At 32.9% G+C, this 23,303-nt stretch overlaps 2 protein-coding genes across 2 annotated transcripts; both read right to left on the bottom strand.

Moving 5' to 3' along the window:
- Positions 1–274: 274 nt before the first annotated feature.
- LOC25494829 (heavy metal-associated isoprenylated plant protein 28) lies at positions 275–6,724 on the bottom strand. The gene is made up of 2 exons (XM_024783837.2): positions 6,524–6,724; positions 275–655 (listed from the first exon to the last, which is right to left on the bottom strand). The coding sequence occupies exons 1-2, from the start codon at positions 6,648–6,650 to the stop codon at positions 366–368; spliced, it is 417 nt and encodes a 138-aa protein (XP_024639605.1). The 5' UTR covers positions 6,651–6,724; the 3' UTR covers positions 275–365.
- A 5,216-nt stretch (positions 6,725–11,940) lies between these two features.
- LOC11407332 (heavy metal-associated isoprenylated plant protein 9) lies at positions 11,941–15,675 on the bottom strand. The gene is made up of 5 exons (XM_003615483.4): positions 15,312–15,675; positions 14,700–14,913; positions 14,430–14,602; positions 13,870–13,960; positions 11,941–12,699 (listed from the first exon to the last, which is right to left on the bottom strand). Exons 1-5 carry the CDS (start codon positions 15,330–15,332, stop codon positions 12,230–12,232), a joined length of 969 nt encoding a protein of 322 aa, XP_003615531.1. The 5' UTR covers positions 15,333–15,675; the 3' UTR covers positions 11,941–12,229.
- Positions 15,676–23,303: the final 7,628 nt, after the last annotated feature.

Here is a 23,303-nt window from a genome sequence, read left to right as displayed (position 1 = left end):
ATACACACTAGCTATAGATGAAAAGCTAAAAATAAAATATCTACCACAGGTGTCTAGCAAATTATCCTATCCGAAACAAAAATATTGAAAAGTGTAGGAGATAATATAGATCTCCATATAAGTCCACTACAACATAGGACAATGGTATTGATAAAAGAAGTAGAACAAAATGTACCTTCAAGAGAACACTACTTGGCTCAAACAAGTATAACCCAAATGTAGCATAATGAATTAATAATGATTGATTTTTATAGCATAGACTAACTCATATTTCTTTTAGAAACCAACATAAAATAGATATTTTATAGCGACTAAAATCATATTTGAGCCTAATTTCTTTCTACCACACAAATTCACATTTTCTTTTAAAAAGAATATGATCTAGTGAAGACCTTTTTCCATGCCTTCAAACTTAGAGACCGAACCTTAGTTAAAGATAAAGAACGTTTGAAATTTTTGTGCGGAAAGGTTGGTAATGAAATTGGTGAAGATGAGGGTTGTTTTGAAATCTCTTCTAATTCAACATTGTCTTGTTGGTTCCAAAAACAAGCATCTTTTCTCTTGCTTCTTACTGTTTGTAACACATCAAATTTATTGCAAATTCCCCATACCGTCACCTTTTGTTGACAATGGTCCACATTTACTGAGTATATGCCTGCCAAAGTGTCATAAATACACCAATTTATTTAGCTAAAAGAATATATATTAGAGGAAAATTAAGCAGGTAGGGTATGTGTGTAGGAGAGTTTTCTACAGAGAGAGAAATGCACAGTAATCATAACACCAAAAGTTGTAGATATATATGAACCATTGAAATTGGACCCAATATTAGAGGTTTAAATTGAATGTCATGTTATATTAAAAGGTGTTGTACTGTTTGGCATGGATAACTATTTGAGATAACACACTCTAGAAATTTATTTTTACTTTAGTACCTACAAATTTTCCGGTTCGCACAATAAGTTTGACTTTGCAAATCATAGTTTATCTATGTTAATGTATTCCATTCCATTTCATTGGAGGAGGAGCAAATTCGGGAAAAACCGATGACCCGATGGATTTGTGTGAACCGGGCGAGTCAACAGCCTTTGACCGCACATCCAAATTAACTTTATTTTTTTTTTATAATTGGTACATGTGGGACTTGAACACTGGACCAACTACTAGGCAAAGGAATTAAATTTAAGAATTAACCAACACGCCACTTGTAGATTTGTGTTTAATTCTACTTTCTATTTTTTATATTCAATACATTCAGGTTCAAAAGCCATGGTATATTCCACCAACCTTTTTTTTTACGTTATTTTTTTTTAAAATCTGGTACACGTTTTTATTTTAAAAGAATTGAAGCTGGTGGTACACTCTTCATGTATGTATGTTTCAATTCTTCTTTTACTACAAATTGTTCATATATTTTGATTAAAAAAACATTGTAATTTTTTATTTAAAAAAACATTCCACCAAGACAACAAAAACCACTAGGTCATTCTCACAAACACTAGGTCATGACTCAAATTTTGAGTTATGTCTATGTTTCGAATTTGAGCAATTAGCCGATAAAATTATTATTGTTGGATATTTATTTTTATTTTACATGTGTCATTATTTTCGTATTTAAAGTGACTGAGTCACATCCAAAAGTTCTAGTTGAATTGGCAAAGTGCCGAAATTGTTAGGCCGGATGCCATGATCGGGGTTCGAACCTCGGTACCTCCACTTGTGTGTGTGAGTTCATAATAGCTTTGCCATTTCATCTATCTACAAAAAAAAAAAAAGTGACTGAGTCACTGATTCAATCCAATTTAATCCGGTTAAATATCTATATAAATTTAATCTCAAGACCGAGTTATCCAAGCGAGTCATCCGAGTTGATCCAGTTTAGTCATGCGGTTCGACCAATGACCCAATGGTTCAACCATTGACCCAGAGACTCATACCGAGCCAATGTCCGAGCCGAGTTTTAAAATTATGATTATTAATGTATTCCATTCCACTGGATACCCCCAAATTGGGGGGAATGAAAATTTGATTTAATGAATGGCATTGGATGGAGTGGGTTCCATCCCACTCCGTTCCATTCCATTTTGTCACTCTCCATCAATCCAAACCTAAATGATCTAAAAGGAACTGCTCAATATAGTCCGTGTTCACACATGACACAACCCACTAGCAGTAATGTACAGTGAGCCGAATAATGGACGCTTTCAAGTTTTTTTTTTTTGAGCAAAGGCAAGCTTAGGCCATTTCATTAGATATCAAAGAGTACAAATGAGAAGATACATCATATAAGACATGGGGGCTAGGGTTAGACAAGGATGCTCTTGCTATGGAATGAGCAACCTCATTTGCTTGCCTCCTAACAAAGTTCACAATAAAGCTAGCATGAATGGATAATAAGTCCTTACAAGTAGATAGAATGTCTCCCAGCTCGTTTTGTGGGAAATGAGAGGAGTTTACAATGTCAACAATGGCCTTGCAGTCAGACTCAAAGATCACATGGGACATGTCGTTAGCAACAACAAATTTAATAGCCTCTAGAAGACCCCATGCTTCAGCTTCGACTGGCATGAGGGAGCAGTGTGAAAAGTTTGACATACCGGCTATAAATTGGCCTGTTGAGTTACGGATGCACAACCCGTAGCCTGCCACTGAGTTGTTGTTGAATAGCGCACAATCGACATTGCATTTCAAGAATGGAGGCGGTGGCTTTGTCCACAGAACCGTGTTATGTACCTGCTGTCCCGGATTCTTATGATGTTGCATATAACGCCATTCATTAAGAGAATCATTCGCATTTTGCACAATGAAGGCGGGGGCTGAATCTGAATTCTCCCACAACTTAGAATTACGATTTTTCCACAAGCTCCATAAGACCATTGACGCCATAGATTGTTGTTCGGTTGTCAACCTGTCAAAGAGATTAAATAAAAGAGTGGAAAAATCATACGAAGTAGGAAGCAAGTCACGGATGACTGCGTCAAGTTGCAGCAGCTCCCAACAAGTAACAGCCTTAGGACACACAAAGAAGAGATGTGTATGCGTTTCTGCGAGAACATCACAATGCACACAGGTATCGGAACAAGGGACACCTTTTTGGATTAACTCGGAGCGGGTAGGAAGACAAGTATGTGCTGCACGCCAAAGAAAGGAGCGCACCCTGGGGGGGACTTTTTGCTTCCAAATAATGTTCCAGTTCTGGTCTGGATCAGCAGCGTTCGACATATTGGCTGCAAGTGTCATACAGTGCGTGTAAGCTGATTTAACGGAGTAGGAACCATCGACCGTGTGCTGCCAAACATAAGTATCCACCATAGTTCTGTTCCTAAGAGGGATAGAAAGAATTGCTGTAGCATCTTGGTAGTTAAAAATAGAATGGATGAGATCATTGTTCCAAGAGGACAGATCCGGATTAAGCAGATTGTTGACAAACAACTCAGCCATAGTAGGAGAAGGAATAGTGGAGGGTTTAAGTGTAGGGAGTGAACGTATCCAACGAGCGTTCCAAACATTGATGCGGGAACCATCACCGATCTTCCATCGATAGCCCGATTTTATAAGGTCTCGGGAACTCCAAATGCTCCTCCAAGTATAACTTGGATTGTGACCAATATTGGTATCCAAGAAGTCCCGTCGAGGGAAATATTTGGCTTTGAGAATGCGAGTGAGTAAGGAGCTAGGTTCTGTAAGGAGTTTCCAACCTTGCTTACCGAGCATGGATAGATTAAAGGCTTCCATATCCCTAAATCCGAGTCCACCATGACTTTTGTGAAGAGATAGTTTGTTCCATCTCATCCAATTTATACCCCTACTGCCATCTTTTTTAGAACCCCAATAGAAAGAATTCATGGTTCTTTCAATTTCTTCACATAAAGAGGTTGGAATGAGAAAAGCTCCCATACAATATGAAGGAATTGCTTGAGCAACCGATTTGATGAGCACCTCTTTACCTGCTCTCGACAGAGATTTAGCACTCCAAGATTGACACTTTTTCCAAATACGGTCTTTGAGATAGTTAAAGACAGATTTCTTACTACGTCCGACCATGGAAGGGAGTCCTAAGTAAGTACCACTGCCTATGCTTCTCGTCACCCCAAGGCAGGTTGTAATGTGATTAATCATGTCAGGTGCCGTGTTTTTGCTGAAGGCTATGGCGGACTTACCGAAGTTTAGAGCTTGGCCTGAAGCATTCTCATAACACATGAGAATATCTTTTAGACAATTTACTTCGGTTGGGGTTGCTTGGCAAAAGAGGAAGCTGTCGTCTGCAAAAAGGAGATGACTAACCGGAGGGGCTGCACGACACACGCGTATTCCATGTAAATTCCCTGCGAGCTCATTATGACGGATTAGAGCAGAGAGGCCTTCCGCACAAATTATGTAGAGATAAGGTGAGAGTGGGCAGCCTTGACGAAGGCCTCTAGCGGGAGTGAGTGGTCCAATACGGTCCCCATTGAAAAGGATGTGGTAATCGACCGAAGTAATACACATCATCATCCAAGAAATCCATTGATCACAAAAACCCATCTTGCGCATAACCCCTTGCAAGTAGCTCCAACTAACACTGTCAAAGGCCTTGGAAATATCAAGTTTCAATGCTACTTCACCCGTATTACCTTTTTGCTTGCAACGCATATGATGAAGGATTTCAAAGGCAGAGAGGGCGTTATCCATGATGGAACGCGAGGGAACAAAGGCTGCTTGCTCCGGTGAGATCAAGTTTCCAATTAAGGGGCGAAGACGGTTAGCAAGGACTTTAGAGATAATTTTGTAGAGGACGTTGCACAAAGAGATAGGGCGGAGGTCTTTAATTGTTTCCGGGTGATCACCTTTGGGTGCAAGAACAATGTTTGTGTCATTGAGATGAGTCAGGAAAGCACCAGATTGGAGCCAAGAGCAAGCTGAACTGAAAATCTCAGCACCAATATCATCCCAAAAAAATTGATAAAAACCCGGATTGAGTCCGTCGGGTCCTGGAGATTTGTCGGAATGCATACTAAAAACAGCTTCTTTGAACTCATCAATAGAGAATGGTTTAGAGAATACTAAAAACCCGGACGCTTTCAAGTTAGAAACCCACGTAAATAACATGAGGTGCGTCACTTGAAAAAAGTTATACAAGATCATGTTAAAAACACATTACAAAAATTATTTGGTTGATTTATTTCAACTTATCTTATAGCGATTTGCACCGATAATCTATTTTCAACTTTTATATTAAAGCATGTTTATACTAGGGGTGTAAGTGGGTCGATTTGGGTTGGGTTTGGCCAAACCCAAGACCCGAACCATATAGAGTACTCCGGTTTAGGTTAGATAAAATATTCACCCGTTAAATTAACGGGTGGGTTTGGGCAAACCCACTAATTTTCGGTTTGGTTTGAGTTGGGTAGTGGGTTACCCAATTTTTTTTTTTTGTTAATATGTTCAACTTTTTATTTTCTTAAAATAATTACGTAACCTATTTTCACTATATTTTAGCATCATAAAATAATAAATTTTAATATTAAATAAAAAATTTAATCATCGAATACTTGAAATAAATTAAAGTTGAATGACGTAAAATTGCTTTAGCATCAAAGTAACTATAAATTGCAACATCATAATTTGTAACTCTAATATTTTTTATTTATTTTCAATATAGAGGATGTGTTGTGTTAATTTTAGAAATTAAACTAAATTTATGATCAAAACATTTGTTATTCTTCTTCCTCCCTATGAAAATGAAATTAAAATTTGAAAATTATTGGGTAAGTTGGTTTATTGGGTATGGGTCCAGTTTTACCCAAAACCCATTATTTTTTATGGATTTTTCATTTTTTTAAAACCATATTCACCCAATCACCCAACCCAACCCACTTTTTTGGATGGGTTTGATGGTTTACCCAACCCATGTACACCCCTAGTTTATACACATGCTTATACAACTTTTATTAGGTTGTATTTACCTCAGGTTCAAACTTTGGTTTACTAGAATTCTCGTTTTCAATAGAAACCGAAAAGTTAATAAAAAAAAATGTTAGCAACCGATTAAACAATCAATTTGATATTTTTTATCTCTAAATCAATATCCGTCACTATATAGATTTTTTTCAAAGTACAAAATTTGTACTTTTAACATTTCTGTTCTTTTAATGGAATCATATAGAACATAAACATGTAAGCGAAAAACCAATATTGAAATGAATGGTTAGATATCTACGTGTATGTTGAAAAACAGTTTACTAAAAAATTTCACAAAGATAAAATCTTATTCCGAATTTCATGTGATTTTTTTTTTTAATCAGCCAATATTATTCATGTTAAGTAGTACTAACAACAGTACCACTCACGATAAAGAAAAGGAAAATACAAATGCACCGTATATAAGCGGAGCACTTATAAAACACCTACCAAACAAATAACCACATGATTCAAAGTTCAAACTAAAACAAACCACCACTAGGCTAGTTATCATGTGGCTGTTTATATTTCAAATTATCATGTCTTTGAAACTATCAACAAATTAAATGAATGCTAAATTTACCTTTAAGACTGGATAAGCTTTTCTTTATTTTCTTCTCACAGCCATAAGAATACAAGGGTACCATCATTTCAACATATTGTGCCTCCACATTATTCTTGTAAGCTGGGACAATTTGCATGTTGGCCATTCTGATTTATTTGGTTGATCAATATGTTTTTGGTTGGTCCTTATGGATGTATCTCCAAGCCCTTATATAAAGTCTTTATATCATCATTTCAACATATTTTGCCTTATATGGATCATGGACGGTTTGTCTCATAAAATTCATTAGATTCTCTTAAAAAGAAACCTTTCCCAGCATTCTCTCTTTTTCTTTATCTTTACATTTTTCCTTTATGATATGAGGTTATGTTGCCTTTAGAGTCTTATCATTTTTTTTTGAGGGAAGTCTTATCATTTCTTTTAAAAAGAGATAAATAAGGCTTAAACTTTTTGAAAAGTCAATTCAGTTCTATTTAATCATTTTATTTATCAATACAATTTTTGAAAAGTTTTATCATGCAAATTTGTTTGTTTAAGTTAGTGTTTCAACTTGCCATTCAATATACTTAACTGGATGATTTTTTATTTTAAAGATACTAATATATAAGATCAAACTTTTAAATCAGTCAAGTCCATTAGGTTCGATTCCCTCGGATGCCAATTTCGATGAACTAATTTAGTCTTTTTTAAAACAAAAAAAAAATGCCTTAAGAAATCTATAATAGATATAAATAAAGCTCTGATTGTTTTTTTGTTTTGCAAAGGGACCTAATTAAGTTTTACGAACCTATTTAAGATGATTAAGTCATCCCTAATTGTTTATGATTAAGGAAATTGATATCTTATGTGGATGTGCGTGGTGTGACATGGAATGACCAAAAAGGTGTGTCAGCAACCCTATGTTGGTAAATAAAAAGTGAGTACATTGTATTCTTCTTTATTTATTTATTTATTGCATATTGGGAATGGGAAAGTTTTGGAGATTGGCTCCCATGTGGGTTGTTTTCCTTACGAAAGAAGATATTACTATTGAATTGATAAGAGTTTGGAATTTGGACAAGTAATTGATTAATTAACCTTAGGAGAATTGCATTAGGACATGATGATTGTGCTTTCTTGAAGATTTTTCTATTCTGCAAAATGTACGCTTTAGGTACTAACCATCGATACTAATGCCATGCACATGTAATTGTCGTTTCATTTGATCCAAGATGAAACCTAGATACAAAAACCACAGGAAACACATGTCTTGCAAAACATGATATAACATATTGTTATTTAGCTAGGGTGTCTGCTGAATTCGACATTTAGGGGATTGATTAAGTTCAGCCGAAATAGTGATGAGATCATAGCTAAATTATCAACTAGGGATTTGGATCACCTCCTACTGGGGAAAACTGTAGCAGTGGTTTTGTGAATGTGATGGAAAAAATGAAGAGACGATGATGAGATAGATAGAGACATAAAATATGCAAGGAGTGTAGGAGGGGAGCAAATAATCCAAATCCTACTAATCAAAGATCAGTATCATCAAATGGGTCACCCCAATCGTGTTTATGGCATGTGCAATGTGTTATCAAAGTTCATATATGAAACAATATTTAATTTTATGAAAATTTTCAAACTTAAATGCAGTAGCTTAAATTTGTCCCTTGTTCAATTTAGATTCTCTACTACTACAAAATTGAGAAAATATAACGCCCCTTAAATAGCGCTTTTAACATGAAAGCGCTATAAATCAAAACACGGAGGTTTTAGATAGTGCTTTTCTAAAAAAGCGCTTCCTATCAGGCACGGATGCACGTGTATCACACTGGGGTCACTTGACCCCACTCATTGATTTCTATTTTAACCAATTATAGCATGATTGTGCATTTTAACCCCACTTTGAATTATATGTTGACCCCACATAACCAAACTAACACATTGAAGGTAAAGCAATGTCATGTTTGTAAATTAATTTTAAACTATATTTGTTAAAATAGTATTGTAACTCTCATACTTTCTACTGCATTTATAAAAAGTGAATTAGTGAATTGGGAAAACATTGGCATTTAAGTTTTAACTTTTAAAAATGGATTTTTCATTAAAACAAAAAGAAAATGCTCCCAAAAGGTTAAAAGAAAATTCAGGTATCACGTGGATTTATTTTTAAATTGAATTTATTTTTAAATTGCTTATGATGAAATATACTAGAAATTACTAGAAAAAAGATGGAAATTTGATCTTTTTAAACACTTTTCTAATTTAGATGAAAGGACCAATCTTTCAAGCAAGGTTCTCAAAACTATAAAATATTTTTTATCCAACATTGTATTTACTTTTGAAGTTAGCATTACTAAAAACGAGCACAAAAAATACTCAAACATTACAATTGCATGCGACGGCGAGAATTGTTGAAAGGAGTTTCTTTGCTATGAATTTTGTGAAAAAAAACGAATGCCTAATTGTATGGATATGAAATTTTGAATTATTGTTTTGTAACATTCATAGACATCGATATATCTGGTAATCTCTGATTTATGGTAACATTTATATAGACTAATATATGATGAAATATTTTTTGTAATATCTAATTTTTCTTAATGATAATGATGTCATTATTTTATTAATTTTTTTTTTAAGAGAGAAATTATTTTATTAGTTATAAATTTATATATTTTGTATAAATATTTAAGATAAACAATATTGACCCCACTTATTGAAATTTTTGGATCCGTCACTGCTTCCTATGATACTAAATTTATATAGCGTTTTGTAGAAAAAGCGCCAGCATAGATGCAATAAAAATAATAAATTTTTTAAAAAAAAATCAGGATTAATCGTATATAGCGCTTTTGATGAAAAACGCTATAAACAAATCAACCTTAAATAGCGCTTCCTAAGCGCTACTATATGCTCGACAAATATAGCGGTTATAATATCCAAAAAGCGCTATTTGATATCAGATTTTATTTAGCCGAGTTGTAAAGCACTTGGTTATTATTTCTTCATGTCGTGTGTTTGATCCTTGGTAAGGTATCTTTTGTTATTTTTTTCTTAAAAAATCGCTATCGCTATACCCTTTTCCCCCTTTTTCCAAACCCATCGTGATCCCCTTTTCCCCAAACCTTTCTCTCATCGCTAAACCCTTCTCTCGAATCTCTTCTTTCAAATCGTAACCCCCTTTTCCCTTCTGCAGAACCCTTCCTTCATATTGTTCCTCAATCTTCATTGAATCTCAAATCTTCACTAATTCTCATAAATTCATTCTCTCAAATCCCTTTTGTTGAAGCTTGCATGTTGAGAATACCAAGAAGATAGATGAAGACTGCATGATACTATAGAAGATTTTGATATTTATGTTAACAAACTAGTTGTAACTCTTAGAGATATCCATGTTACCATATTAGAGGCTATACATTTCTAACTTTTATGCTATATATACATACATTTTTTATGATATGGTAAGTTTTATTTGATAAATAATAGTCTCAATTATAATGTGCCAAAATTATATATATTTCCCTTTAAATTTCTGACTTTATATATATATTTTGTTTGGTCTATATATATATATATATATATTACTTTAATTAATAAAAAACGCTATCTGGAAAAGAAAAAAAAAATGCTTTTCCTAGCGCTTTTTTCCCTTTATAAAGCGTTATCTAAACCTATTGTTACACATAGCGCTTTTTAAGCAAAATCGTTGTTTTAAAACCTGTCTTAGATGGCGTTTATTTTTAAAAGCGCTATCTAAGGAAAACCTTTGCTAGCACTTTTTGACATAAAGCGCTATATAAACCCTGATTTAGCCAGCGTTTTATTTAGAAAAAAAGCGCTATATTACCTTTACCAGCGCCATTTACAATAGCGCTTCAAAAGCGTTATCTAAAGCAAAAAAAAGCGCTATATAAGCCCATTTTTGTAGTAGTGGTTGCAATTGTGCGATTTAAACCTTATTTTTACCCCTTTTCTCATTTACTAGCCTCTCGTGCACATTTTGACTAAGAAAATAGACATGTCCATTATTTCCAGGTGCTTGATTATATTATTGGATATGCGAAAAAAAATTAAATTGATTAAAAATTTAAATTAGGAGTAAGTGATCAGTTGAGTAAGTCTAATTTATTAGGAAAAAATGGAAATAGGGTTACTATTTGGGATAGAGGAAGATGAACTTGAAAATGTACGAAGGAAAAAATGATTGCGCGAGGAAGATGAAGCTTAACGAATTAAGGAAGGTCATGAAGCTCGTTAATGGTGTTCAATGGTCATTGTTTGTGTTTCAAAATATCATCCAAGCCAAAGGAAATTTGCTTGGATCCTCGAAGGAAATTTCCGCCATAGTTGATTTTTTTCATCATTTCAACAATAATGAGGACCATCTTAGATGTGCATCTATGTCTATATGTATGTTGTCTAATCTAATAATGTCTGATGTCTATTGTACGAATATCATTGTATGAACCGTATCAGACACAAAAGACATAACTGTAAATAGGTCTTTTATGATTCAAAAAATATATAGTTTCTTAATTTTTTTTTTTTGAGGGAATATAGTTTCTAAAATTTGTGAAATAAGAATTTAGTTTGTTAAATCGTAAAATATCAATCAATTTAGTCATATTTTCAAATTTGCACCATAGTTGAAGGTTTACTATTTTTGATGCAACAAAAAACTATTTAAGTCAATACTTATGTCTTTTATTGATTTTGATGGATTTTTATAAAAAATATTTTGATGGATAAACTAAATTCCTTACAATTTCAAACACTCAAAACCGACTTATTTTAAAAATACGTCTAAAACTACGAGTATCTATGCTTCATAGACCTTATCTCTTGACTCTCAATTTCCAACAAAACTTCACAAACATTTAAACATAAGTAAAAAAGGAAAACTATAAAATATGTAGGGCATGAAACATCAGTTACATTTCACCATCCCTATTAAAGTCATAAATTTATTTATTTTTGACGAAAGTTATCAATTTTTTTGAAAATTTATTATCACCCTAATTTTTTTTATTTGAGAGAAGTGAGTACTAATGTGAATTTAGCCAAAAACATGTGAGGCTCTTGAATGTGGTAGCGGCAGGTAGTATTATTATTTTTCTCCAATCATGGATTTTGTCAGTCATCTAATACATCATTTTGAAAATCACATGCCAATAACCAATCTATGAAATTAATAAACATTAAATTAACAATAGATTCCCTGCTGAAATTGACCCCTTTGTCACTACTGAGCTAATTTCGACATAGGTTAAGTTTGTATTTGAATGATACAAAATCAAAAATAAAGAATGCTATGATTAGTTATTGATCTCAACCGTTCGATCAAAATCGATCATCAAGACCGTATAATATTGAATCGGTAAACATGTAATTTTAATCGTTCAATTAATAAATCCGCGCGCGTAGTATCATTACCGCAGCAAATCCAGATCCATGAAATGCAACTTGAGGATACTCATATTTCACAAGCATTTGTACAACAATTTTTTTTTTTTTTTTTTTTATGGTGCATTTGTACAACATTGATCTATGACTAGTATATAATAATAATAATATATCGTACATACATAAAAAAAGAAGACAGAACGATATATCATTAATCAACTCATTATCATCACATGATGATTCCATTTAGACACATTTTTTCCTCTCCATATTCCACCAACAAAACTCCAAAAAAATTTCATATTGTTCTCTCTATTATTCATATGATGATGGACTTTATGAAATGATGCATGCATTAGGATTTTCATCACTGAATAGTTGAGGTGGTGGAGTACGTTCAATCACATAAAGTGGAGGATATTGATAATAATACATCATTCTCTTCATTCCTTCTTCATCAATATTAACCATAGCAGTAGCACCACTCTCTTCTTTCTTGGTTTCTTCTTTGCTTTCTTCACCCCCTTTTTCTTCTTTATTCTCACCCCCTTCTTCTTTCTTTGGTTCTTCTGTTGGTTTCTCTTCTTCTTTCTTATTCTCTTCTGGTTTAGCTTCTTCTTCTGCTGCAGGTTTTTCACCTTCTTTGCTTTCTTCTTCTTTCTTTTCTGGTTCAGGTTCGGGTTTAGGAACTATTTTCGCTTGTTTTTTGGTTCTTCTATAGACATAATCCACTAGCTTGTTTGCATCCATTGTTCCTGTCACAGTTACTTTCCCTGTGCTAAACTCTGTCACTGCTGTTTGAACTCCTACATTAATCAATAATGTTTTTACATTAATTAATGCAAATAAATATGGCATTGATTGAATACTAGTACTATTTTGTCAAGAGCATTTGATTCATGGTCAAATGGACATGACCATGGTTTTAAACTATGGTCCGAAATGCAATATAAAGGTGTCTGTAATAACATCGCAACCACAATTCTGACCATAATGGTCATATTTTCTCATAATATAACGGTTTGTGGCGTATCCACAACTGCGGCCACAGTTCAAAACCTTTCTATATTATTCAGGTGCTCTTTTGTCTACTTCACATATGTATATACATAATTTAGATTGCCTTGTGGGGCATGATTTCCACGCATTTGAGTGGTTAACAAGATTTTGGAGTTATTGAATCACGATTAGACAATTCCGATTTCGACCCAATTTAAAAGCATGAATGTGTGGAAATAGTAATCGCAGACAATCTAAATTCGTATATGCATGAAGAATTAAATATTTATTTAAAGTAAAAAACTAATCCAAATTGAACTTAAGAACACAAATTGATTTATGAGGAGTCATATATACAAGGGTATTATTCATGTATAATGAGACACCTTGAATAAAAAGAAAGTGTATAAAGAAAATTTGTTAGGTGAATGACATGGATGATTCATAAAAATATGTTTCCTTTTCAATTGAATTTGTGAAAGTGTTTAAAGTTGTTTAATGCTTAATCAGTGTTTGTTGCCAAAATTAGATTATGACAACCTTTTCCCTCCCCTTACTATTTCTCTTACTTTTTGAGGTACAATCTCATGCAGAGAACATGGACCATGGGGCCCACATTACACAATCACCAACCTATTTGTTCAGAAGAATGCCACAATAAGAGGGTCTACCATCAATTAATGCTGACTTGGCAATATGATGATACAGAACATGAAAAGATGGACATGCCCAAATTCAGGATTGATGGTTCATCCTTTTATTGGATCCCTTTGTAATATTTTATTACTAATTTCCTTTTCTTTTTTCATGGAAGTTAATTTGTCACAATCATAAAAACTTCAATTGACACAGAAGAATTTAATCATTTAGAAAGTAACTGTCTATTTCTTCCCCTTTTATCTCTACATGTCCTTTTCTCAATAAGAAGTAAAATTATTACAACAATTATATTGAAATCAAGAAGAAACAAAGTATACCTCTCATTTGGAGTATCTTTCTCTTGAGTTGCTCAGCACAAGCCTCACAATGCATATTCACATTAAGTTCCACTGTCTCTGGTCCACTAACCTGAAACACCAACAAATTCCCATTGTGGATTAAGAACATGTTTAGATTGACTGATTAAAATTTATCAATCCAATATAAAGTCTACTTCTGAGAGCTCATTGAAAATAATTTATGACATGTTCATAAGTTCTTTTCAACTTATTTTCATGCGATCTTGAGGATAGTTTATATGAAAACAAGTTGACTTTATTTTTGTTATAAAAATAGTTTATATATAAGTACTTATACGATAAGCACCAATACTTCTGATTAATAGTATGTGCAGTGTCCGACATTGACATATGTAAAATTAAAGTTGATTAATTCATTTTCTCAAATTATTATCAAGAGACATGCATATTAGGGTCTTGTCCGGTATCTATGTTGATGCTTCATAGATAAACACTTATGCTATAATTGTTTATAGGAAACCAGCTTTCCCTTTTTTTATATGATCTTTTGAAAACAAAAGAGAAAAAAATTGTGATACCTGAGAATTGACAACTTCTGGGACAGGTTCTCCTTCTGCTGGAGGCAATGGAGATATAACGTTTGCTCTTCTCTTTGTTTTCTTGGTAATTGTATTGCATATAGCTTGAGGCTCCACTATACCTTTTATGGTAACTTCATTTTTAGCCATGTCAATAACTACTCCCTCAACTCCTGTTAAAAGATAAACATAAAAGAAAATGAGTACACATGATGCATGCATGACATTTGGTAACTAAAAAACTAGACAAAAATGTAACCAAACATGTACCTCTCATTTTCATTATAGATCTTTGAATCTTCTTTGCACATCCAACACAATGCAAATCCACAAAAAGTACACATGGTTCTGGTGGTTTAGGCTCTTCCTTTTTCTCTTCTTCTGGCTTTTCCTCTTTGCTTTCCTCCTTCTTTTCCTCTTCTTTTCCTCCTTCTGCCTTTTCTTCTTTCTTTTCCTCTTGCTTCTCCTCAACCTTTGGTTGTTCCTATACTCAATCAAAAAGAATAAAAGTAAACAAATTAGTACCATGGTCCAAGAACTTATGTTGACTCACTAATGACCATTTTACAACTGTCGTTAAAGAATTTTGAACCATTGTTTAAATTGTTGGCAATCGCAATATAAAAGGTTTTGAGGTCTCTGCAATGGTATCACAACCATTAGACCACATCAGCTGCTTTTTTATGGTACAAAGGTTTGCAGCCTAACCACAATTTAAAATCATGATTTAAACTTTGTTCCAAATAATTATAAGATTAAAATTTTATCACTGAGCTGACACCTCGTAAACAATGTAATGTAGACTCTATTATAACTCAATTGAATGAGAAATAATTTCAAAAAGAATTCAAAAAGAAAAATGGCTATAGAAAGTGATGTTACCTGTTTTGCTTCCTCGCCCATTTTGGTGTATGAAGTATCAAGTAACAATTCTGATTTTGGAAAATAAATGATTATGCTTAAGCATACAAAAGAGTAAGAAGAGTTATACAACTATATAGAGAATTAAAAGTGATATTATAAAGGAGTTTAAGATATATGGCTGGTAGTGATTAAGATTATAAAGTTAAACCAAGTGATTCCTGATCACATGCAAAGCCACTAACTGCAAAAGGAATCACTAAGTTTAATATTTCTTTTTAGAAATATATTTTAAAAGGGTTTGAAGATTGAAGGGATGAAGCAGTGATGTGAGGTTATCAGCTTTATAGACAAAAGGAGATTAATAGTGAGGCCAAGTGGGAAAGAGAGAGAAAGTTTAAGGAAAAGTGAGAGAAAAAAAAGTTTTTTTTTTTTTGAAAGAAAATGATAATAATTCCATTAACCACCGACTGATAGAATTTTCATAACAACAAGACTAGATGGTGAAGTGTCATTCTGTCAGACATGCATGGCTTATGTGTCAGTGTAGCACCTCACTATGACAACCTGGACAGCTACTAGGTGTGATCAATCCATGGTTTCAGCACTTACAATTATGAAACTAATGACCAATTTTACTCTAACAATTTCTACGGTTACTAATCAGTTAACATATAGACATGAAACATGAAACTGACACCGATAATTATATCTTTTGGTGTCAGATATCGACGTATGTTAAACAACAAATATATTTTTAATCGAAAGTGTTGGTTAGAGGTTGATTTGTTCGATGAGGATGGATGATAGGCAACGGTGACGAAAAACGCTCTGGTATAATGGTGATGAGTTTTCGCAGTGGAACGAAAAGTATATGCAGATACGTTAACACTTCCACGCTCAAGTCAGTATAGGAAACGAGAAGAAGTGTGGAAAAAGCGAATCATATCTTGAGGGTAAAGTTAAGTCACCCTTATATAGGCGTGTCTGAGAATAACCGCCTCTGGGATATGGAGCGTGTGATTAGGGAGCGGTTAGAGGACATGTGTATGATGATTAATGCACGGAGGCGTGCCCTATTGTGGTACGGTGCACTGACGCTGGCGTGTTCTTTCAGACAATGCGTCTTAATCTGATGGACGTTTGATTTACGTATCAACATTGGATTGGTTTTTTGGTCGATCCAGAACAGAGGTATAGACAACACTTTTGAGGAGATACACTAAATCCCTTGAACTTAAAAAATAAATAAAAATATACCTTGTATATTTTGCATTTCGAATCCTTTGATTTATTTATTTTTTTGCATTACTATTCCAAGAGGTTTAAGAATTCAAAAATTTAAACTTCTAAACTAGGGTTTAGATTCGCCACTATCATTGCTACATAAACTGCTACTATAATTTAGTTGTTGAGATCCATATTCTTTTACTTTTGGCCTTTTCTTTTTCATTGAAATATTACATAAGAATTACTGTGTTACCTAGGAAATGACAATGCACCACCTAACCTAAAATTGTTAACCATATAATACTAAGATTCTCTTGGTCTATTAGCATTATTAAATTATTATAAAGTTTATTATATTACTTTAAAATTGGAAGTTGGTTCAGGTATATGCTGCAGTTAACAAGAGATAGCATAAGCTTTGGTGTGTTGATTTAGCATGAGTCCAAGAATAGAATTAATTTATTTCCTTTAAAAAATGCATTTTAGTAATTAAATAATATTCAGAATCTTTTACATGCTAACAACATAACTGCAGCCATGTTAAACTATTGGATGATTAATTTTTTTCTAAATAAAATGTTTGAAGTTTGTTCCTTTTGCTTGCTGATTCATCATTCTTCCCCCATAAAGCAGAAGTATAAAGCTTGCTTGTAATATCAATTTCTTCCTTTCACCTAGGTTCAAACTAAGGTACTTTAATTTCATGAAGTAGGTGTCATTAAAATTTATAAAAAGATAAGATTAAGCATTTATTTTATAGATTAATTACATATCAATCAAGTCAAAGGTTAACTGAACATGATTAGTTCATTGTAAGAAAAATTACAGATACATTGTAATATCACCTAAAAAATTATTTTAAATACTCCCCAATGAGTTAGTTATGCATGAGTTTGACCTACTAAAAATTTCGATTGAAAGCATGTATAATCATCGGCATATGTTATATCTGATACACGCACAACATTGACACGTACTATTACATTCAATTTTATTTTCTATTTTAAATATATTATTAACGATATATACGTAACTATATATTAACACTAACATTATTAATGATGTCTACGTGGCTATAGATTAAGACTAACCAGTTGATGAAAAAGTGGATACTAATAAAATAAGACAGATGTCATGAACATAATCACACAAATATCATGATTTCTTAAAATGAAGTTCTTCCATATGAGTCTTGTATACAAATTAGAGTTTAAGCAACGTATTTCTCATTTTGATGACATATGATTGGGATGGACGAAACATGGGGATCATAGAAACTACTTTATATTTTGAGTGTAAAAACAATTCTAAAGAAAGTTGAACTACACGTGGGGTGTTATTAGCCTTTATAGTTTCCATGACAAAGCTTTTTATCTAATTTATGCATCTTTTTTCATTTCCATACACTCATAACAAATTGGATTATAAAATGCCTAATCTTTATTTCTTGTTTTACCAATCAATCCAAAATTCTTCCTCAATTACATGTGGTAACCAAATACTATACACTAAAAAGTGATGGGACAAACTTTCCATTTAACATTAAATGTTATGTCCTTACCAAACTATGCTAACTCTTGATAAATTGAATTGGTAAATCTCATCTTCAATCATATACCCTTTATAAAGAAACCTAAAAACCAATCTTTTTCTAGACTTTGTTGTTCTCAACATGTTAATGGAAAAAGAAGCTATTGACTTGATTACTGCTTCCTTGTGATACATTGAAGAAAGAAGAGTTCCATCTCACTAGGTATGTGTAGTGTAACACGTGGGGATGACTCATCATCATTTAGATAATAAGAAGGTACCTTTTATGATTTTACTCCATTATGGTTACATTTGGTAAGAGATCTCCCTCATGAATCTTGAAGAGAAATAAATTCCACCAACCAAGTGACCAACACATCTAAAAGTTTCAAAATAGAGTGAGTAACAAACCAACTTAATATGGGTTTGGTTTAACATTTTGCACCCCAAACTCATGTATGTCACAACTATCAATGTCATATTTAACAAAAGCTTCAAATCATAGCGTCATATGATCGTGTTTTGGATGGTACCAAATGTGGATCCAAACACATTAGAACTGTAACCTTCATGCAAGCTTAGGATTAATAAAATTCTAAAATGATTTACAAAACTAAAAATCTTTGATCATATTAGTTTCTTCAAAAATCCTTGAATACCCTTATATTCAAATTAATATACTTATAAAAAAAAGTAGTTGTATTATTTGAATTTGTCTGGAGTTTTATTAGTTAAATTTGTCCATAGCTTAGGGATTTTAATATGGCGGGGTGGGAATTACTTCCCGCTCCCCACCACGCCATTTAAATAATTGTCCTTCACCCTTGTCCTCATTTTTCAACATCCTCATTTTTCAACATGGAGAATTTTTTTCTCCTTATCCCCGTCCCCGATGATTAGCGCTGAAAATGAGATGATCGAATCGAATTTATTTGAGCTCGACTCGACTAGATAAAAATTAATTCAACTCGAAACTTGACTCGAGTTTGACACAAACCTTTTTTAAGCTCAAATTTAAGTCATTTAAAGTTCACAAATAATTTGATTATGTTCGTTAATTTCGGCTCGTATGCTTGAGGGCGTGCAAGTGAACTTTAAAAAGTTGCACTAATATATACTTCTAGTTTCTTATATTTTGAACGCCCTAGTTTTTGTTCTTTTGCATTCTAAGCACAAAATAAACTTCAAGGGAAACAAATATTTTACTTTTTAGTGCATAACAAATTTAGTGCACAAAATAAACTTCAAGGTAACCACTTTGAAAAATCCACTATATACCTTGTACTTTAGTGTTTAAAAAATTAAATTTATCATAAAATAAATATTATATTAAGACATTATTGTAAACATTACTTATAAAAGAAACACATAGTGTGTTAAAAGACAAAAATAAACATATCAAATTTTTGTCTACTACATTGTAGATGTAATAGACAAAAACAAATTTCAATGCATATCAAAGAGAATGAAACATGTGGTCCCAAATATATGCAGATGTTGGAATTCGAACCTCAGACACCACACTTATTCACCTTAAAAATATTAACTTTTATCAATCGTGTGTTACTTCATTCTTTTGTTAAAATTATATGTCAATGTTATATTATTGGTATGTTACTTCATCTTTTTTTCTTTTTTTTTGAGAAAATGATACTTCATTCTTTTGTAAAAAATATATGTTAATGTTATATTATGTACCTAAAAATAGCTCATTCTTAACCTCAACATGTAAAATGTTTTATTTAAATAATTTTCCTTTTATCGAATATTTGGCCTTTACCGTAAATGATACCCTTTAACTGTTTGTTGAAATGTTTCTTCCACCTGTTTATATAGATTGCAAAATTCTGGTGCATTTTGTGGTAGATATTTAACAAAGAGAGTTTAGTTCTAATTTCATGAAAAGTGTAATATTAACAAAAAAAATGTTGCTATAATCTTTCAAAACCCTTTTATTCCAATAGGGCGATTTGTTTTGTTGAAGAAATAGGGCGATTTGTTTTGAAGAAATAGGGGAAATAAAGCGATGCCGATTTGCTTTGTTCATGAAAATAGGAGATTAGGTGTGAGCATTAGGGTTGTTCATGAAAATAGGAGATTAGGTGTGAGCATTAGGGTTAAAACAGTAAAATTATGCAATAGGGTTTAAGTTAAAATTAGGGCTTACGGGTTAACTTTGATATATAAGAAGATTAGGTGAGAGCATTAGGGTTGTTCATGAAAATAGGAGATTAGGTGTGAGCATTAGAGTTAAAACAGTAAAATTATGCAATATGGTTTAGGTTAAAATTAGGACTTACGGGTTAACTTTAATATATAAGAAGATAGGTGTGAGCATTAGGGTTGTTCATGAAAATAGGAGATTAAGTGTGAGCATTAGGTTAAAACTGTAAAATTATGCAATAGGGTTTAGGTTAAAATTAGGGCTTACGTGTTAACTTTAATATATAAGAAGATAAGAAGATTAGGTGTGAGCATCAGGGTTGTTCATGAAAATACGAGATTAGTGTGAGCATTAGGGTAAAATTATGCTATAGGTTTTAGGTTAAAATTAGAGCTTACGGGTTAAATTTAAGAAGACAAGAAGATATAAGATGTACTTTAGTGATTTTCTCAACGGAAAAGGTCCCAGCGGGGTGAGCAGTATGATCTGGTAGAAATAATTCTCTTGTGTTTGTCGTTCATTTGGTCACAATATATACAAGAGATTTTACCAAAAGTCATGGATATAATTATGTTCTCTCAATCAAAAGACTATTTCCTACAATTAATATAAATGCTAATTAAATATAGAAGATGATATGCATATTTTAATTCATCCTCGTAGTCGAAGTCCTTGGTGAAGATGTCTAACAATTTGAAAACGTGAAGGGGCATAAAAAACATCCTTTACCATCTTCACTTCCAAAAATTCTTGTACTAGGTAGAGAGTCCTAGGTAGAGAGTCGTATAATTTTTATTACCAACGTAAATACCAAAACATGTTTCATGCAAGTTCGGTGGTTGAATCACGTTCAATGATTGTGTTGGGAAGATCGCAAGAGATAGTGCCGTAAATCCACTGTAAACACAACAACATCAAAGACATGAAATCGACTTCTTATCATTCTTTGAAGGAGGAATTGTATGATCAAGAACACGATAAGCCCTAACATGGATTTTAAAGAGCATCGGCCAAGTAACCCTATTCAGTATCTAACGTGGCTTTGATGAAGTTGATAATATTAGGGATCATAAGAGCGGGAAGGAGGAGTAGGTGAGGTAGGAGAAGGATTAGTCGATGGGTATAAGAAGGGTCAGTGTTTGGCATGGTGGTGGAGTTTGAATGAGAAGGTAGGTAAGGTGGCTGATAGGTTTAGATGGAGGAGAGAAAAAAAATTGTTACCTAAGCTTACCGATACCATGACATCATATTAAATATGCTTTGAATATCCTCACAAAAGTTAGCTCAAATGACAAGGACGTCCAAGCACATTTATACATCAAATTGCTCGAAAATTTGAAAAATGCATGTGAGACTCCCAACAAACTTTAAACAACTTAAATACTCATCAATGGGTCGTGAGTCAAATTCCTATAATACGATTCTTAACCCCGACTATGATACCATAGTAGAAATGTTTGTCATTCATTTAGTCACATTCTCTCAATCAAGACTCGAGAGAGTATCTCCTACCCCAATTTAAGTGGTTAATTATTTATTTTAAAGTATTAATCCCCCACAATTTATTTTAAAGTTTTAGGTGTTTCCAAGAGCGTGAAAAATCAATGCATAAGCACTAGTGTCTTTTGGACTATGAACTAGCACATAGAGCAAATGAAATTTGACCCACTAGAATGTCGGTGAGATTATAACCTCTATGAACCTCATTCCGTATGTGAGTCGGTGACTTCATCACTCACATTGATCTCTCGTCCAAAGTTGTTCAACGCGGTGTGGTGCATTTTGGCCTTGCACCTATGCCTGGAATTCATGAGTGGCTCTAGAAAGTATGCCCAAGCTTTCATAGAGGCGGCCCCACCTCTAACACTCATATAGGTAAATTATCAAGTGTACATCACAGTCAAGCACACCACTCAAATATATGAGCTATAGATTTATTAAGAGTTTATAAACTCAACCTCCAACGCTGTAGCATACACTATCCTACACCACAGGGATGAACTCTCAAAAATAAAATGGATAGTCTTTCAAAAAATTGACAAGCGACTTGTTTTTACCCATATGAACATAGCCTTGCAAATTTTCACAATCTATGTTGGGTTACCATCACTCTCAATTTTTGTATTGGACATAATCCATCCCCCTTCGATGTATAAATATTTTTCACTATACAGTTGTATCACAAATAATACATTAACTAAGACGTCTCTCAGTCAGTATCTCATATATATTATCAAATCAACATCTATGATATATCATCATAGGTTTGCTTAATTAAATTATAATCAACACCACCTCCACATAGGAGAAAATTAAATCAACATTTAGATTTATTATTATACAGGTCTACTTGAAAATGTTTTCAAGCGACAACGCCCCCACATTGGGTAAATATAAATTCATGTGTGAATTTTATTCAGGTCTACTTAAATTATTTTGCAAGTGACGACACCCCCACATTGGGGAAAATAAATCCACACAAATATAAATTTTTCACATTGTATTATTTAATACAATGGATAATCCATAGTATGTTACCAAAAATTTTAAGGTGAATCTCACTGTATATATCTCATGAGTTTAACGAGTACCACAAAATATATTCAGGTCTGCTTAAATTAATTTTAAGCGACAACATAACATCTTTATGTCACTCGTTTCATCCATGCATATCTATATGCATCTTCATATCTATATGCATATCTAAAGAGAATAACTCCTAATTATATAAATCTTAATATGATTCCCGTTCCAATATTGCAGTACCTTCGAGGGAATTTTCTCTCCATTTACGAATGTATGTTGGCATCCCTTCATGCAATATCTTGGAAAATGACTTAATTGAAACCGCGATAATATAAAACATTGATAGTAAGTCCAGTTAATATGTTCTCTATAATCACTCATACTTTCCATAATTTTTATTTTTATTTTTATAAAAGTGAAAAATATATTTTTCATCATGTGGTAGGTCTCTAAAAATTGAAAGAAATGTTGATTATAGATCTCAATCAAAGGTATGGCCATTTCTATTGTTAGCATGGACGGTTAAGGAGAATCTTAATGGTTGCTTAGCTTAATCAGTAAAG

This window comes from Medicago truncatula, chromosome 5 (genome assembly GCF_003473485.1).
Source record: "Medicago truncatula cultivar Jemalong A17 chromosome 5, MtrunA17r5.0-ANR, whole genome shotgun sequence".
Classification (NCBI taxonomy): Eukaryota; Viridiplantae; Streptophyta; class Magnoliopsida; order Fabales; family Fabaceae; genus Medicago; species Medicago truncatula.
Note: the sequence above shows the minus strand (reverse complement) of the source record. Positions and strands in the feature narration are given on the sequence as shown.